The sequence below is a fragment of the Euprymna scolopes genome, chromosome 44, assembly GCF_053919585.1.
Source record: "Euprymna scolopes isolate OS-2025 chromosome 44, ASM5391958v1, whole genome shotgun sequence".
NCBI classification, from domain to species: Eukaryota; Metazoa; Mollusca; class Cephalopoda; order Sepiida; family Sepiolidae; genus Euprymna; species Euprymna scolopes.
The window spans coordinates 46,529,272-46,548,667 of NC_136525.1; the positions used below are offsets into that span (position 1 = coordinate 46,529,272).

At 35.2% G+C, this 19,396-nt stretch overlaps 1 protein-coding gene across 2 annotated transcripts in view; it reads right to left on the reverse strand.

The window, feature by feature from the left end:
• The window catches only part of LOC145268831 (TBC1 domain family member 13-like), a 176,242-nt gene that overhangs the window by 81,050 nt on the left and 75,796 nt on the right, over window positions 1–19,396 (reverse strand). For both annotated transcript variants that reach the window (XM_080124490.1, XM_080124489.1), the window contains exons 12-13: window positions 15,131–15,212; window positions 7,433–7,490 (exon numbers count right to left, since the gene is read on the reverse strand). In XM_080124490.1, coding sequence (XP_079980616.1) covers window positions 7,433–7,490; window positions 15,131–15,212 — 140 coding nt within the window. The remainder of the gene's footprint in view (window positions 1–7,432; window positions 7,491–15,130; window positions 15,213–19,396) is intronic.

The following is a 19,396-nucleotide window of genomic DNA, read 5'->3' on the forward strand; positions in this document are numbered from 1 at the left end:
AAATATGCTTAAAAGAAAAAGTGCTGCCTAAATATATATATATATATATATATTATTCATTGAGCAAATACCACAGTACTTAGTCCTATGCACCTTATCATAATAAACTAGCAGGGGTGCCTGGCGTTTCCTGGGTGTTTGGAGGAAAAAAGTTTTAGTAGGCAGGCAGACACAAACGCGTGACGTGAAGGCGGAAAAGAAAGTAAAAGAAAACGTGACATCTTACCGCTACGCTATGAGGCTATAGGAAGTGAAAAGCGTTCAAATTTATCGATGTCAATCAAAACGTTGACAATGAGTTCACGCAGGCGCAGAAATGAACGTTGGCTTAAGGCCAGTTCAGCTTTCTGCCATTTCATTTATTTGCTTGTTTCACCACGATGTTGGGGAAACCAAGCTTTACCCCCCCTCAAAAAAAAGGGGGAACTCTCAAATGAATAGCAATTGTCCGATATGAAGGGTTTTCCTCCCCACATTGATCAAAGCTAACTGCTTTCAAGATGTCTCGGCAGGAAAGGCTGCTAATGGCTTTGCTTCGATGAGTTTTGCTTTATTTATACGAAAAACACCAACAAACACGCGAGAGGATGGAATAGTGTGAATTTTATAAAAGTTGATCAAAATAAATGTAGACACGACGTCCTTTCGCAAATCGTAGATATTATAATCTAGGGAGTATATAAAAAGTTCTAAAAAATAGTAACCCTCTCGAGAGCCCCCCACCACCACCATACAAAAACTTGCGACCATTTTGCCTTATATATACATATATATATATATAAAAAAGGCAAAAGTGGTGCAAGCAAAATGTTTTTTCGCGGGGGTTCTCGAGGGATGAGGTACTATGTTTTACAACTTTTTATATACTTCCTAGATCATAATATCTACGATTTGCAAATGCACATTGTATCTACATTTATTTACATTAACTTTTATAAAATTCACGCTATTCCTTCCTCTCGCGTGTTTGTTCAGCTTTTTCATAAAAAAAGCAAAACTAATCGACAGCAAAGGCAGCTTCCTGGCCTTTCGTGCCGGGACGTCCAGAAAGCAATTAGCTTTGATCAATGTGGCGGAAACCCCTCATATCAGACAATTGCTATTCATTTGGACACTCCCTTTTTATGGGGAGCTGGTTTCCCGCTCCCCCCAACATCGTGGGGAAACAAATAAATGAAACAGCGGAAAGCTGAACTGGCCTTCAGCCAACCTCCATTTCTGCACTTCACTTAGCTAGTCGACTTTTTGATTGACATCGCTAAATTTGAACGCTTTTCACTTCCTATGGCCTCGTAGTGTAGTGGTAACATGTCACGTTTTTTCCCATTTTCTTTTCCGCCGTCAGGTTCGTCACGGGTTTGAGCCTGAAATCCTATAACTTAGTCATCTCATAAGATGTATAGCAATAACAGTGAATTTTCAAGGCTACGACAATTTTAAATGTCTGTATAAAAAGTCTGGAAACTTATTGAAGCCACCTCATATATATATATATATATATAAGTGAAATTGTCTGTTTGGGAGTGTATATTTTCATACTAAACTACTCTGTCAATTTGGCTGTCAAGGAGTAAAAGTTCAATAATTTGACCTTTGAAAACTCTACCAAACTCCTCTGCCAATTTTCGGTCTAAACACTTGAAATTTTAGATGTAGATTACTTGGACATGCATCAAACTTTTTAATTTGATTGGAGTCCAAAACAATAAATGTTAAAGGGGTCAAAATTGGGGTGAAAGTTTTAAAAAATTTGACTTCTGCAGTCTCTACCAAATTATTCAGCCAATTTTTGGTCTAAAATTTTGAAATTTTACATAAAGTTTATTCAGACATAGGGCAAGCTTTTTAATTGGCTTTTGGCCGAAAATTTTGCTGCCAAGAGGTCGAAGTTAAAAAGATTTGACCTTTGCAGTCTTAAGTAACTATTCAGCCAAATTTGGGTCTAAACATTTGAAATTTTACATAAAGCGTATTCAGACATGCAGCAAGCTTTTTAATCAGTTTTAGGGCAAAAGTTTGGCTGCCAAGAGGTCAAAGTTGAAAAAGTTGACCTTTGTAAACTCTACCAAACTCCTCCGCCAATTTTGGGTCTAAACACTTGAAATTTTAGATGAAGGTTATCTGAACAAAAGTCAAACTTTTTAATATATATAAATGTATATATATATATATATATATATATATATATATATATATATATATATACATATTTATATACATACACAAAGTTATGAACAGTACATAGGGCCCAAGTAAAGCTGGGCTGAACTGCTAGTATGTATGTATATATATATATATATATATATATATATATATATATATATATATAAAAATTACAATAAGTTTTTTAACATGTTTTATTAATCATTTGTTTATATATATATATATATATATATATATATATATATATATATATATATACTTGTTTATTGTTATATAAACATGCTCACATCTCGCTGCTACAAATAGCCACTTGTTTCAATCAAACAACAGATATCATCAGGCAGAGACTTGACTATTCAAAAGTTCAATGAATAAAGGTTATTCATTGAACTTTTGAATAGTCAAGTCTCTGCCTGATGATATCTGTTGTTTGATTGAAACAAGTGGCTATTTGTAGCAGCGAGATGTGAGCATGTTTATATAACAATAAACAAGTATTATCAGCTCTTTTTATTGAGCACTATCTAACAACCTCGTTGAATTCATTAGTCCATTACTTTTGAATATAAAAAAAACCCCGAGTATATATATATATATATATATATATATATACATACATATATATATATATATCCCAATCATTAGCTACATTCGCCTACGCTTTTGACTGTTGTCAGTCTACTCCAAATAATCAGCAGGTACTTTCGAACTGTGTACATTTTAGGGCTTGATGCCCCCTGGCTAACCACAATAGCCATTTCTTGGTGGTTCTGAACAGAACAAAAAAAGAGACAAAGATGCCATTTTTTTTAAAGGTCTAGATTTGAACGTCTTCGGGCAAAAGAGGGAGTTTTTACATTTTCCCCCCTTTTCCTCCCTCTCTTTTTGACCCCGAAATTATTCAGAAGTAGATACGCGAATGCCGCACTTTCAACCCCATCCAAAAGGAAGGCCGTCAAACAAGACAAAAGAATAACCAGGAGAAAAAAAGGTTAAGTTGTACGAAGACAAATAATGAAAAAAAGAATTTGTATATTTTGTGATAATATAAAAAAAAAATTTTTATAAATGCAACATAAGAATCATAAAATATTTTACTGCTGTTTTTTGTTTGTGTATATACTGCTTATTTCGGTGTATAACACGACCGTCAGATAAGACGAGGTACGAAATTGGAGCAAATTTTAAATATCGGTTGTTTAAGACGACTTAAATCTCAAAACTATGTTTGTTTAGTCTAGGCTAGAGATTGCAATATGAATTATTAGTTTTTAAAAGATGATTTTTTAATTTTAAGTGTCGTTTTGTATGCCGAAATGGTATATATATATATTCAAACACTACCGTGTTTGAATATATGGTTAAGTGGCAGTTTTAATCATTTAGAACTGCTTTAAAGCTTCACACCTCATTCATTTTTCGACTAAATTTCAAACAATTATGACAGTTTAAAGATCACCTTCTCAGCTATATTGTGAAAAAAAAAATTTAATTTTCGTTCAGTAAAACAAAAGTCATGATGAATTTAGTGATGTTCAAAAAAAAAAAAAAAAAAAAAAAAGACGTAAGAAGGTGAGCAATGTCTTATAACTGGTTTCCATAGCAATCATGTTGTTTATGCAATTAGTGTTGCTACTAATTCACTGCTGTCACAAAAAGAGAAGTAACAAGTGAAACAGAGAATGAAAGAATGAAAGGGAGATAATTGGGGATATTTTATTGAAAGCAGACGAGTGCCGTACATTGTTATTACATGTGTTTATGGGGGCAAAAAAATAAAACTGAAATTAAACAAAGAAAAAGTGAATTTATTGGAAGCCTGAAAAAATCATAGATTACAATAGAAAAAGGCGAGCATGAAAAGTAATATGGTTAAGCTTAAACATGGAAAAGTAAAGGACTAGCTGTTAAAACTAGAAGGGAACAGGACAAGATATTCTAGTAAAAAAATATAATAAATTGAAAACTTAAAATATTGCAGCATTAAAATTTTGTTTTTTAAATTCAATTTATAACATTATATCATCAATTCTTAATGCTGCATTAGTTTGTTTTTTTTTAATATATTTATGAAATATTCTATTTTTTGTTTGATTATTGGAAAATGTGATTTATAGATTTTTGTTTTACGAAGACAATGTATTTACGATTTCGTAATTAGTACTAGCAATTATAAATTAAGTTTTAAACATACTAACAAACAAAAAAGACAAAAGAATCTTTTTTTGTTTTTTTTGAGGCATCGGAAAACACAAACAATTTTTTTCCGTTTCTGATAAGCAAAAATTTAAGATTTTTTCCAATTCAGATTAATCGTTTCAACACTAATGATGATAATGCCTCCATTCAGTCTCAAGAGACAATGGATACCCTCTGCATGTGTAATTGTGAGGCAAGGGTTGCGCAATCTCCAACCCTGCATCTCCTGAATCGGCACTGCTAAAATCCAATGGCAAGAAGTGCTAAATGACTAGAAACAATGCAAAGATAAGCGGAGAGCATATACAGCACCTGGAATTCCCAAATGGTCCCCCATTTTAGTACTGACCAGGTTAAACGTTGCTTAACTTCGGTGATCTAATGGGAACCAATGTATCAACATGAATATGTTTTTAAAGCACAACAGATGAAAGATTGTTACGTGTTTGTGTGTCTAGAGCTATTCACAGCAACTAAAGACTGAAAAAAAAAACAAAAAAACAGAGAATGGAGTTATAAAAATAAAATAAAATAAGACTATTTTATATTAATACTAGCATGGGTGCCCGGCGTTGCCTGGGTGTTTGGAGGTGTATGTTGAGCAAAAAAAAAAAAAATCAATTTTTTAACTTTGACCCTTATTATGACCCCTTAACATTTGTTTTGGGCTCAAATCAAGTTATTAAGTTAGATCCATGTCCAAGGAACCTATATCTAAAATTTCAAGTATTTAGACTCAAAATTGGCAGAGGAGTTTGGTAGAGTTCTTAAAGGTCAAATTGTTGAACTTTAACCCCTTAACAGCCAAATTTCTGTCCGAAAACCGATCAAAGATTTTTCCAAATCTCAGTACCCTGTATATCAAATTTCGAGAGTGTAGACTAAAAATTGACAGAGTTATTGCATAGGGAAATGTACACAGACAGACACGTTCACTTTTATAGATATATAGATAAATGACCTAAGGGAGATAATAAAAAGGTTTTAATTATTACTATAAGTTAGAAATACTAAAATAACTTTCAGATATATTTTACTTTAGTCGCTATCAAAATTCAGGAAAATCTATATTTACCAATACGTTGTCCGTTGTGGATTGTTTGGCTTGATGTTCAGAAGGCTTATTGTTACGACCAGGGATTATTTCAGTTCTCGATTGTGGCCGGAGTTAAATTGATATTTTAGCTAAAAGGTCGCTTCCAATTTTGTGTCCCTTTCATTTGCTGCACGAATCAATAACTGGTTTTACAAGCGCATATACTTCTATTTATAATAAATGCTGGAGAAGGTTCCTGGAACCTTCTGGAACTAACGAAAAAAGAATTTTTAGTTATAAATTTATTATATTTTTTACTAGAATATTTTTTATTTTTTATTTTTTATTACATTTTCACCCCATACAAGGCACATTGCCACTTTGGTGTAGGGGGCTACTAACAGGGGCAACAACTACTGGGGTACTATGTAGGGATTTGGGTAGCAAGATGTTGGTTCACATTGCACTTGAACTTCTGCATGTTAGTACAATTGGGGAAGCAGGGACTTGGAATGGAATTCCAAAGTCTAGCGGTTCTGGGAAAGAAACTACTGGAGTAGAAAGATCTTTTACATCTAGGGATTTCTACAGTGTGGGGGTGGGATTTTGCAACCTGTCGGGTCTGTCGAGGGTGTTCACATCGTGGGGGCACAAGTGCTTGCAGTTCGTCAGAGCATTCACTATTAAAACACTTGTAGAACAGGCAGAGGGATGCAATGTTTCGTCGATGGGACAGAGGCTGAAGCTTAGATGCCAGTTCAGGGCCTATCAGATTTGCAACTCTCTTTTGAACCTTGTCTAGGAGCGAGGGACTAGTAGCCGATGCACCAGCCCAAATATGACAGCAATACTCCATACATGGGCGAATGGTTGCCTTATACAAGTACAGGATACTTTCCGGTGTTAGCAGTTTTCTAGCACGGTAGAGAGAGCCCACCTTCCTTGCAGCGGCCCTGGCAATGCCCTCGATGTAATTGTTCCAACTCATGTTTCCTGTGAACGTTAGGCCAAGGAGCTTGAAAGACGTGCTCTCAGATAAAGAGTCGTTGGCCATTGCTATAGATGGTAGAAAAGGTTTCTTGTAATTATTGAATGAAACTAGTTTAGTCTTGGCGGCATTGAACGTGACCATCCATTTTTGTCCCCATTCCACTACAGATTGGAGGTCATCCTCTAGTGTTTCTGCCATTTCTTTAGATATGTGTTCAGAATTTGACTATTTAAGGGGACAGCTGAACAAGAACTTGTTTACATTGGACTTGAAGATATGTGTTCATTTGTTTTCCTGTCGTGTCTGTCCTTTGCTTTTCCAGTTTTAATAACTCGTCCTTTATTTTTCCATGTTTAAGCTTAACCATATTACTTTTCATGCTCGCATTTTTCTATTGTAATATATTGTATTTAATAATTATCATGTTTGGTTAATTATATTCTTTTGTGTAAGAAATTGCAATTAAGAGTAACAAGTGACAACAAGTAACAACAATGACAAGATACAATTGGAATTTCCACGGGTTCCCGATTTACAAAAAAAAAAATTACAAATAAAAAAAATAAGTGACGTTTCTGAATTTTTGAGATGAAGATTGGTTATGTGTATTATTTGGACTCTTCCGACTACTGTTCTCATCTTGAGTGTCATTTTCACAACACTTCAATCGATGTAACCTCCGATCGTCCTTGGTCTACAAATTGTTACTTTGAAAAATCAATTGTAAAAAGTGATTTTCACCCAAAAGTTGAAGGTTCAATTCTTAGTGTGGACAACCGAAAAATACAATTGCGAATTACTTAGGACCTTTATCCAGTCATGGCTGACAGAACAAGAACAACTACCCCCATGAAGTAAATAAATGGTTCCGTTCGAAATTCCGTCCAAATTTCCAAGTTTGACAGAAACATTCCAGAGTTCGACAAGATACACCTGAAGAAGGTCGGAGGTTACATCTACCGAAACATTGTGAAAATTACACTCAAGATGAGAACAGTAGTCCGATTAACCCAAATACGAAAAAAAAAATCATAAACACTGACCTGTAGTAGTTTCATATTCGTAGGGAAATCGTCCTTTAGTATATCACTTCTTAATAAACTGTTAAAAAAATTAAATTTAAAAAAAAATTAAATTAAAAAAATGGGAAAATTTAAGAAATTTTCTTAATAAACTGTTGAAAAAAATTTTTTAAATAAATTTGAACAAAAATTAAATTAAAAAATGGCAAAATTTAAGAATTTTTCTTAAATTGTTGAAAAAAAAATTAAATTAAAAAATAGAAAAAGTTAAAAAATTTTCTTAATAAACTATTGAAAAATTTTTTAAAATAAATTTTTAAAAAATTAAATTAAAAAAAATGGAAAAACTTAAGAATTTTTTCTAATAAACTGTTGAAAAAAAAAATTAATTAAAAAATGGGAAAAATGTAAGATTTTTTCTTAAACTGTTGAAAAACAAATTAAAAAAAAAAAATTTAAAAACTAGAAAAATTTAAGCATTTTTCTTAATAAACTGTTAATAAATAATTAAATTTTTAAAAAAAATGGAAAACTGCAAGAATTTTTCTTAATAAACTGTAGAAAAACTAAGCCTCTGGCCGGCTTTGGGTAGGATTGAAACTGCTATCTTTTTTTTTTTTTTTTTACTTAGGCATCACCACTTATCAAGGCCAAGAGGCCACTCGAGGATAAGGGTTAAAGAGTGTACAGTAGTCAATTGGACAATATAGTAATTGTTAGTAATGGAGAATAGGTAAATTTGTTAACTAAGTGGAACGGCTCATCAAAACTTGTTTACGTTAGACTTGAAGACAACCATATTGTAGTCATCTGGAAAGCAGAAAAACGGAAGACAATTCCATAGGTGTGCAGCTCTAAGAAGCTTTGCTCATGGAATCTACGCTTGGGTTTAGTCACAGATAAAGAGTGGGGAAAACTAGTGATAGTGCTTTCTGCTAGACGGGTGTTTCTTGTGAAAGTTTGGCGAGGGGGGACTATAGAATGGAGCTCAGCCGAGCACCTGCTATGAAAATAACGATAAAGCAGAGACAAACTCGCAACATCTCTTCTGTGTGAAAGAGGTTGCACGGAAGAGAAAAGGACATCTCCCACAAGACTACAAAGTCTTTTTTGAACTCTATCAAGGCAGGATAAGTCCTTTCTAGCAGCTCCTGCCCAGATGTGGCAACAGTACTCCATCCTTGGACGTACCTGGCTCTTATATAGATAGAGAATTGCATCAGCAGTGAGATATCTACTGGATCGATAGAAGGATCCCACCATTTTTCCAGCGGCCTTGGCAACGGATTTAATGTATGTGTTCCATTTAAGATCAGGAGTAAAGGTCAAACCCAGAAGCTTGTCAAAACATGAGGCCTCCCCAAGACGAGAGCCATTCATTTCAATTGATGCCAGATGGGGATCAGGGCATTGATGATGTAAAGATAAAAGCTTGGTTTTAGATGCATTAAAAGTAACAAGCCACCTCTTTCCCCATTGTACTACTTGCTCAAGATCAGAGGAGAGAGAATCAGAGAACTTGGTCATTTACGGTCTTAGATGTGCTACCATAATTAGTAGTGTCATCAGCATAGATGTCTACGAATGATGTAAGGATGTGATTTGGAAGATCATTAATATAGATCAGGAAAAGAGTTGGGCCCAGGATGGACCCCTGAGGGACTCCAGCATTAATACTAAGAGCTTCTCATTTCTGCCCATCAACCACTACTCTTATGAATCTATCAGAGAGAAATGATTTAATAATTGAGAAGACATTTCCAGCTATACCATAGCTGGAGATCTTGTGAAGTAAACCTTTACGCCATACTCTATCAAAGGCCTTTGATATATCAAGAGCAATTGCTCTAGAAAGGTAGCCTCTGTTGAGAGATTCGCTAATCCTATGAGATATAACTGTAAGCACATCTGCTGTAGATGTAGCAGAATGGAAACCATATTGCGTGTCACTAAGGTTATTTTTGCTGAGATGGTTGATTACTTCTCTATTTAACACAGATTCCAGCAACTTACTCATGACGCACAGGAGACTTATTGGCCTGTACTGTGAGGGAGATGAGCGATCACCTGAATTCTTAAATACGGGGCATACTGATGAGATTTTCCAGGGTGACGGAAAGCAATTCTCCTTAAGACAATGTTTAAACAGTTTTGTAAGTATGGGCGCAAGTTCTGGTCGAAGTCTTTTGAGTACTATAATTGGAATACCGTCAGGGTCGGTTGCTTTACTGGAATCAAGGTTTTTGATTAGCTTGGCAACATCACGTACAGATATTTGTATATCACATAGCGTGTTTTCTGATACAGGAGGAAATACTGGAGGTTGGCAGACAATGCTCACCTGGAACCTTAGAGATTTAATGTCTCTATCTTCTGCGCCACAGACGATCAAAGTTGGATCTTTTGGTCTTATAAATCCACGTTTTATTGTCGGGTCTGCACTGAATGATATACTATTTTATTAATTGGAATTTTTATTCAGTAATTTGTATTATTTATTTATTTTAGTTGTTGTTTTACGAGAACAACGTTCATATTTATTATTATGGATAGAGCCATTTTTTATTGATTATTATGGTCCACTGAAGTTGAAGTCCAATGTAAACCAATTCAAAGTCCAAAGTGCAAGGGACAGGAAAGCGGTTCGATCAGTACACACACAGACACGGTGTCCGACACGCCACCAACACGAACCAGCGTACACAATTACCAACCAGCCGTTCTTTCCTCACGCCTTGCCTTCCAAAACGACCTGAATTTATAGTTGTCGAAGACCAACTGATTTGCATATATGCACGAGACTTTGCGAGAGTTTCCGCGATCATACAATTACAAAACGCCGTCGGCGCCATCTTGGAATTCTTTTCTTATCCTAGCTTTGCAGCGATGACAAAGCACACACGCACACCTAGGTCGTTTGAACGGTAAGCCCTCATTTTCACAGCTTTCGCCACATCCACCCATTATATAAGAGTGATTTTAAAAATTAAAAAAATATATTACTTGGGTACCATCAACTAGAATCGAAACCAAAACATGTAAATCTCCAGCATTATTCTTTACCATATGAGCTAAGTCCACATTTATATTAAAACTTTAAAAAGTATATCTATACTCCTATAAATTTGTTTGTTTTTTTTGTTGTGCATATTAAAAATCGTATTAAAAATTCTTTTTTCTATTCATTTATGTATTTATTTGCTTCCCCCACGAAAGCAAATGTGACACAAGGTCGTTTTTAAGAAGGGGGGGTCAGCTTCTCTAAGACAAAGGCAAAAAGGGGGCACCCTGGCAGAATCCCAAAAAATAGTAATTGTCTTAGTATGAAGGGTTTCCCCGACATTGACCAAGGACCAATTAACTTAAGTGAAGCACCCGAACAGATACTACACTTTCATCTTGGCCCGAAGGCCAAGAAAAAAAAAAGCAATTCTTTTTTCTATTCATTTAAAAAGAAAATACAACTTTGTTATACATGTCATGGAATTGCATTCATCCGCAAATGACCTAGCAAATTTTCATATTCTTTTAAACATTCATTTTAATTAATTCCTTATAATTTTTTTTCGGTTTTCTCATGGGATGATCATCTTTAGTTAACCATTACGTGTAATTATATTCATGCAGATATTCTACAGGATTTATACTTGCATAATATTTGCATAAAAAGGTTATAGTAAACACAAACCCCTTTCTATATATATATATATATATATATATATATTATGTATACGTATATATATTTGTTTAAAAAATTATGCCTACCAATCTCCTCTGTCAGTTTTTGGTCTACAGACATGAAACTTTATATATAATGTATTTGAACGCATGCAAAACTTTATATTTGAGTTTCAGCCCGGGGAAAATCGGTACAAAAGTGTGAAAATTTTTTTTTTAAAATGCAATTTGCCAGGTGAAGGTCGAACGACGGCATTACGTATATGTATGCATAATGTAGTGGCTATTGGTTCATGTTTTAATTTTTAGCCTTGCAGCAAACATGTCTTCATGGCTCAGGCATTAATGGTAGAAGAAAAAAATAAATCAGAAACTAAATGTTTTGGTTTCGATTCTCGTTGGTGGCACATAAGTCATTTTTTTTTTTAACTTTTTAAATCAATACTAATCCATAAATATTAAAGCGAAAATGTATGTACAGTGATGATCATATTTATTGGCACGGTAAAATAAAAGTTAAATTTTGTCTAATAAATTCTAAAAAAGGGATTAAATTAAAGAAAATAACAAAGTATATTATGTATTTTTAACTGGCCTTTCCAATGCAGCAATCGGATTTTAGAAAAAATAAATAACAAAGGAACAATAAACATAATTGCAAAAAACCCTTGTTCAAAATTATTGGCACGATTTATTTAATAATCAATTGTATAGCCTTTGGCCTTGATTACCTTCCTCAGTCGCTTTTCATAGTTTACAACCAAGTTGTTGCACTCTTCAGTAGTAATTTTAGCCCACTCTTCCTGACAATAATCCTCCAATTGAATAAGATTCTTAGGCTTCCTTTGCATTACCCTCAATTTTAATGTTCTCCATAAATTTTCAATTGGATTAAGGTCTGGGCTTTGTGATGGCCACTCCAAAACATTAATATGATTGTCCTCAAGCCATTTCTTAGTCAGTTTAGCCCAATGCTTTGGGTCATTATCTTGCATGAACCACCAACGACGACCAAGTGAGAGCTCTTTAGCAGAGTCTTTCAGGTTTTCATCCAATATTTTAACATAATCTTCCTTTTTTATGCTACCTGTGACCTTAACAAGTCGCCCTGGTCCAGAGGCAGCAAAGGATCCCCAAAACATCAAACTGCCTCCACCGTGCTTCACTGTGGGTATGGTGTTCTTAGGCAGGAAAGCTTCGCCAGATTTTCTGTAAATATAAGACACTTTATTATGACCAAATAACTCTATTTTCGTGTCGTCAGTCCATAGAACACGTTTCCAGAATGCAACATCTTTATCAATATGACGTTTTGCAAAGGCTAGCCTTGCTTTCAGGTGCATAGGCTTCAATAAGGGAGTCTTTCTCGGACGACATGCTTTTAAACCAGCTCTCTTCAAAACTCTACCAACTGTATGTCGAGATACATTCACTCCAGAGGTGCTCTGTTCATCAACAATCTCCCCAACAGAGATCCTTGGGTTTTGTTTTACTTGTCGAACAATTTTCCGTTCATCTCTTGGGGAAAGAATCCTTTTTCTAACTTGTTTATTATGGCTCTAACAGTGGATTTGGGAAGGTTTAGCTTCTTTGAAATCTTCTCATAGCCCTCCCCATTGGTATGGCATGCTACAACAAGCTTCCTGACGTCTTCGCTGTGTTCCTTAGTTTTAACCATGGCGATTGAAAATTATAATTTAGTCACTTATAATAGTTTAAATAAATCGCTATCTAAAAATTATCTGAAAAAAATTATTCACTGAATTAGCGTTAAACAAGCATAATATGGCTATAAAAAAGTTCAGAAAGCACGTAAACCGGAAATTGATTGATATTATACTGATACTAAAAGAAAAACAAAGCCGTGCCAATAATTTTGAACAAGGGTTTTTTGCAATTATGTTTGTTGTTCTTTTGTTATTTATTTTTTCTAAAATCCGATTGCTGCATCGGAAAGGCCAGTTAAAAATACATAATATACTTTGTTATTTTCTTTAATTTAATCCCTTTTTTAGAATTTATTAGACAAAATTTAACTTTTATTTTACCGTGCCAATAAATATGTTCGCTTTTTCTGTATGTCTACAAAAGGCTTTTTTCAGAGAAGCGGTCGGTCGCTTCACAACTTTTAAAACTTTTTATATCACATATAAATTGTAATATCTCACAGTTAACAACGAAGCTCGCCTGTCTATTTAATTTGCTCGATTTCGGGAAGATAAATATTCAACATTTGTCGCTCGCCACATGTGGGTTAGTCATTTTCTTTTTTTTTGGGGGGGGGGGGAAATACTATCCCGCAGTCAAACTTGACCTCATTAACTCATTAAAACGGGCACCTTTTTTTCACAACTTTGCCTCAACGGTTCGGGTTCGATCCTCATACTTACATTTTTTTTTAACACCCCACCCCCAGAGTTTCCACACACACACACCTCGAAACACCCGGGCAACGCCGGGTACCCCTCACTAATATAATAATAAATACGAAATCTAGGTTAATCAAAATATCATATTTGAACATATTTTATGACCGGGCCATGCCGAGCGCCCTGCTAGTATATATATAATCTGAGATCATTGTTTTCCAGAGTTTAAGCAACCAATGAAGTGTAACAAGGTTAATACAAGAGTGCTCAATACCGAAATAGAGCAGGGTATACCATTTGTTTTTAAATAAGCAGTAATATGTTGCTACACAGTCATGAGCATGTTTCGGTCAGCTAGTTACCAGTAACTAGAGACCTCTTCAGGCGATACAGTTTATACGAAAGTAAACTACTGATAACTAGCTGACCGAAACATGCTCATGACTGTATTACTGTTTATGTAAAAACAAATAAAGAATATATATATATATATATATATATATATTTCATGATTTTCTTGGGTGGTTACAAAACTTTATTAAGGGAATCATGAAGGGAAGACGTATTCCTTCGGAATTCATTTTATATTTAAAAAAAAAAAAAAAAAGACTGAGGAGAAAAGGAAAATGGATAGCGACTAAAAAATAAAAGTAGGAAAATAGAAAAAAAAAAAATCAAAAACGAGTCAATTGACATGTTTTGCCCTCACTCATCAAAATTGGAATCAAGGGATTTATTTTTTAGTAATTTGTTTTCCTTAATGATAAAATCTAAAAAAAAAAAAAGAAAAAAAATAGAGACAGGAGCAAGAGCAATCGTATGGGGCTTAAATTTACTATTTCACTCCTCCAGTTTAATAAATTTTGGGGTTCTTTAAAGTTTACAATAGATAATTTCTCTAGTATATATATATATATATATATATATATATATATATATATATATATATATATATATACTATGTTTAAATGAGAAATTAGCTATTGTAAACTTTAAAGAACCCCAAAATTTATTAAACTGCAGGAGTGAAATAGTAAACCATATGTATACACAAAAGAAATTTTACCTTAGGATAATGTTAAAAAAATGATGACCAAATAAATAATAATAATAAATAATAAGAATAATAAATAAGAATAAATAATAATAATATTAAATAAATAAATAAATAATAATAATAATAATAATAATAAATAAACAAATACATAAAAATAAAGAAATAAAATAAAAAAATAAAGTCAATCAAGGATAACAGAAAATGTAAAACAAGAAAAAAAACAAAAAAAATATCCAAATTAAAACTAGATCATCTCCGATTACAAAGCAAAAAGAAAAAAACAAAAGCCTTGCTAAAACAATAAAGAAACAGGTGCAAGCCTATCGACTACAATATATGGGTGTGTGAATAACTAAGAATCTGATTGGCTGACTAGCAACTCCAGTACCACGGGCATATCTATAAAAGCATAGAGCAACATCAATTCTATGCATTAGCCTGACTAATCCTTACGAGGATGAAACGTGGAAAGTTTTGTGTATCTTAATTATATACTTTTAAAAGATACTATATATGGATAAACTTAAGTTATTTGCTGCACCGACATTTATATTAAAAGCCCACTTTTCTATTTTAAAAGCGAATACAACTTCCTTATATAAAAAATCAACTTACATCAGCATAGCACAGCATATCGTGATTAAAAATTGAAATCTTCGCTCGTCGGAAAGGAGGGAGTCCCATATTCGAAGGACATCTGAAAAATATAAATACAACAACATGAGCTAAAATTTCTTTCTGCCAAGAGAATTGCTTTATGCTAAGTGGAAATCATCATTTCCACCACCAGAATATTCCACTTACAGCAAAGCATTTATTAGTGGCCTGACAAGGCCACAAGGGAGACCACCGAAGCAGCAAAACTGAAGCTGTCCTACCAGGACACTATATATAATACAAATGTAGTCAAATTTGGGCACATTTTATTGGTTTGAAAATATAGGTTCTTTTTTATCAACTGTCATATTTTAATAATAAAATATAATTTTCAAAACCCTGCAAATGTTCATGTAGTTTCGTCTCATAGAACCAAAGCATTTCAATATTCAATTTGTTTACTAGTATAGATATATACATATATAGATATACAACTTTTTTTGGCAATCTTATGTATTCCAGATCACAGCGACTATTGATCAAAATTTAACAAAAGAAGGCTCGTTGGAAAGGTAATCACCTGAATTGTATAGTGGGTTATATGAGATTTGCCCTTAAGGTCGCACTTTTTTTTTTTTTTGGCACTTTTTTCACAGCCATAAAAAGTCATTTGTTTGCTTAGTTTTTCATATGAATTACAAAATATCTGATATTTCCCCAAAACCTCTGGCCTTGATGAAGGGGAGACTAAAACTTGCTGCTATGATTTCAAATGATCTGAAATAACAGCAAGGGGAGACTTGATTCCAAATATTTCTCATATGTTATATCTCCCTTCTTTGGTAAATTTCACAGTGTCTAAGGATTAATTGATTCTGGAGATATCCATAATCATACCCTATTTCAAAAAGTGAGGAAATATAACATATGAGAAATATTTGGAATCAAGTCTCCCCTTGCTGTTATTTCAGATCATTTGAAACAATAGCCGCACGTTTTAGTCTCCCCTCCATCAAGGCCAGAGGTTGCGGAGAAATATATATCATAGTGAATGGACGTTTCCAATATTATCCTTGATCCCAATACAATTACTCATTCTGATTCATTTTCATTTTCTAAATATTTAAAGCCTTTCTTTCTAAAAGAATCTTTAAAAAAAAAAAAAAAAAAGAATGGGAGGAGGGGGGCTAAAACCCGCTTAAAAAAGGCTGAATTTATAAATATTGACCTAAACACGTTGAGTGGTTCTAAAATGGGTGATTAATTTCCTAGCACTTGTCATAGTCCTAATTATCATTTTTATATATTATCATTATCATGATTATTACTTTTACTATTATAATCATTATATTCCTTTCTAAACAAAAAAAAATTTTTTTTTTAAAAAGTAGGTAAACCAGACAGGCAAAACAATAGTGTTATACTCCACATTCATTTTGTTTCAAGAAAGAAATAGCAAGAGAGAGAAAGATAGAAAGATAGAAATAGAGAAAGAGAGAGAAAATAGTGAGAGAGAGAGAGAAAATAGTGAGAGAGAGAGAGAAAATAGTGAGAGAGAGAGAGAAAATAGTGAGTGAGTGAGAGAAATAGCGAGTGAGTGAGAGAAATAGCGAGTGAGTGAGAGATAGAGAGAGATAGAAATAGTATGAGAGAAAGAAAGAAATAGTATGAGAGAAAGAAAGAAATAGTATGAGAGAAAGAAAGAAATAGTATGAGAGAAAGATAGCCAGTGAGAGAGAGAGATAGCGAGTGAGAGAGAGAGATAGCGAGTGAGAGAGAGAGATAGCGAGTGAGAGAGAGAGATAGCGAGTGAGAGAGAAAGAAATAGTATGAGAGAGAGAGAGAGAGAAAGATAGCGAGTGACAGAGAGAGAAAGAGATAGCGAGTGACAGAGAGAGAAAGATAGCGAGTGACAGAGAGAGAAAGAGATAGCGAGTGACAGAGAGAGAAAGAGATAGCGAGTGACAGAGAGAGAAAGAGATAGCGAGTGACAGAGAGAGAAAGAGATAGCGAGTGACAGAGAGAGAAAGAGATAGCGAGTGACAGAGAGAGAAAGAGATAGCGAGTGACAGAGAGAGAAAGAGATAGCGAGTGACAGAGAGAGAAAGAGATAGCGAGTGACAGAGAGAGAAAGAGATAGCGAGTGACAGAGAGAGAAAGAGATAGCGAGTGACAGAGAGAGAAAGAGATAGCGAGTGACAGAGAGAGAAAGAGATAGCGAGTGACAGAGAGAGAGAGAGATAGCGAGTGACAGAGAGAGACAGAGAGATAGCGAGTGACAGAGAGAGAAAGAGATAGCGAGTGACAGAGAGAGAAAGAGATAGCGAGTGACATAGAGAGAGAGAGATAGCGAGTGACAGAGTGAGAGATAGAGAAAGAGATAGCGAGTGAGAGAGAGAGAGAGAAAGAGATAGCGAGTGACAGAGAGAGATAGAGAAAGAGATAGCGAGTGACAGAGACAGAGATAGAGAAAGAGATAGCGAGTGACAGAGATAGAGAAAGAGATAGCGAGTGACAGAGAGAGAAAGAGATAGCGAGTGACAGAGAGAGAAAGAGATAGCGAGTGACAGAGAGAGAAAGAGATAGCGAGTGACAGAGAGAGAAAGAGATAGCGAGTGACAGAGAGAGAAAGAGATAGCGAGTGACAGAGAGAGAAAGAGATAGCGAGTGACAGAGAGAGAAAGAGATAGCGAGTGACAGAGAGAGAAAGAGATAGCGAGTGACAGAGAGAGAAAGAGATAGCGAGTGACAGAGAGAGAAAGAGATAGCGAGTGACAGAGAGAGAAAGAGATAGCGAGTGACAGAGAGAGAAAGAGATAGCGAGTGACAGAGAGAGAAAGAGATAGCGAGTGACAGAGAGAGAAAGAGATAGCGAGTGACAGAGAGAGAAAGAGATAGCGAGTGACAGAGAGAGAAAGAGATAGCGAGTGACAGAGAGAGAAAGAGATAGCGAGTGACAGAGAGAGAAAGAGATAGCGAGTGACAGAGAGAGAAAGAGATAGCGAGTGACAGAGAGAGAAAGAGATAGCGAGTGACAGAGAGAGAAAGAGATAGCGAGTGACAGAGAGAGAAAGAGATAGCGAGTGACAGAGAGAGAAAGAGATAGCGAGTGACAGAGAGAGAAAGAGATAGCGAGTGACAGAGAGAGAAAGAGATAGCGAGTGACAGAGAGAGAAAGAGATAGCGAGTGACAGAGAGAGAAAGAGATAGCGAGTGACAGAGAGAGAAAGAGATAGCGAGTGACAGAAAGAGAAAGAGATAGCGAGTGACAGAGAGAGAAAGAGATAGCGAGTGACAGAGAGAGAAAGAGATAGCGAGTGACAGAGAGAGAAAGAGATAGCGAGTGACAGAGAGAGAGAGAGAGAAAGAGATAGCGAGTGACAGAGAGAGAGAGAGAGAAAGAGATAGCGAGTGACAGAGAGAGAGAGAGAGAAAGAGATAGCGAGTGACAGAGAGAGATAGCGAGTGACAGAGAGAGAAAGAGATAGCGAGTGACAGAGAGAGAAAGAGATAGCGAGTGACAGAGAGAGAAAGAGATAGCGAGTGACAGAGAGAGAAAGAGATAGCGAGTGACAGAGAGAGAAAGAGAGAGATAGCGAGTGACAGAGAGAGAGAGAAAGAGATAGCGAGTGACAGAGAGAGAGAGAAAGAGATAGCGAGTGACAGAGAGAGAGAGAAAGAGATAGCGAGTGACAGAGAGAGAGAGAGAGAGAGAAAGAGATAGCGAGTGACAGAGAGACAGAGAGAAAGAGATAGCGAATGACAGAGAGATAGAGAGAGAAAGAGACAGCGAGTGACAGAGAGAGAGGAGAGAGAAAGAGACAGCGAGTGACAGAGAGAAAGAGAGAGAAAGAGATAGCGAGTGACAGAGAGAGAGAGAGAGAAAGAGATAGCGAGTGACAGAGAGAGAGAGAGAGAAAGAGATAGCGAGTGACAGAGAGAGAGAGAGAGAGAGAGAAAGAGATAGCGAGTGACAGAGAGAGAGAGAGAGAGAAAGAGATAGCGAGTGACAGAGAGAGATAGAGAAAGAGATAGCGAGTGACAGAGAGAGATAGAGAAAGAGATAGCGAGTGACAGAGATAGAGAAAGAGATAGCGAGTGACAGAGAGAGAAAGAGATAGCGAGTGACAGAGAGAGAAAGAGATAGCGAGTGACAGAGAGAGAAAGAGATAGCGAGTGACAGAGAGAGAAAGAGATAGCGAGTGACAGAGAGAGAAAGAGATAGCGAGTGACAGAGAGAGAAAGAGATAGCGAGTGACAGAGAGAGAAAGAGATAGCGAGTGA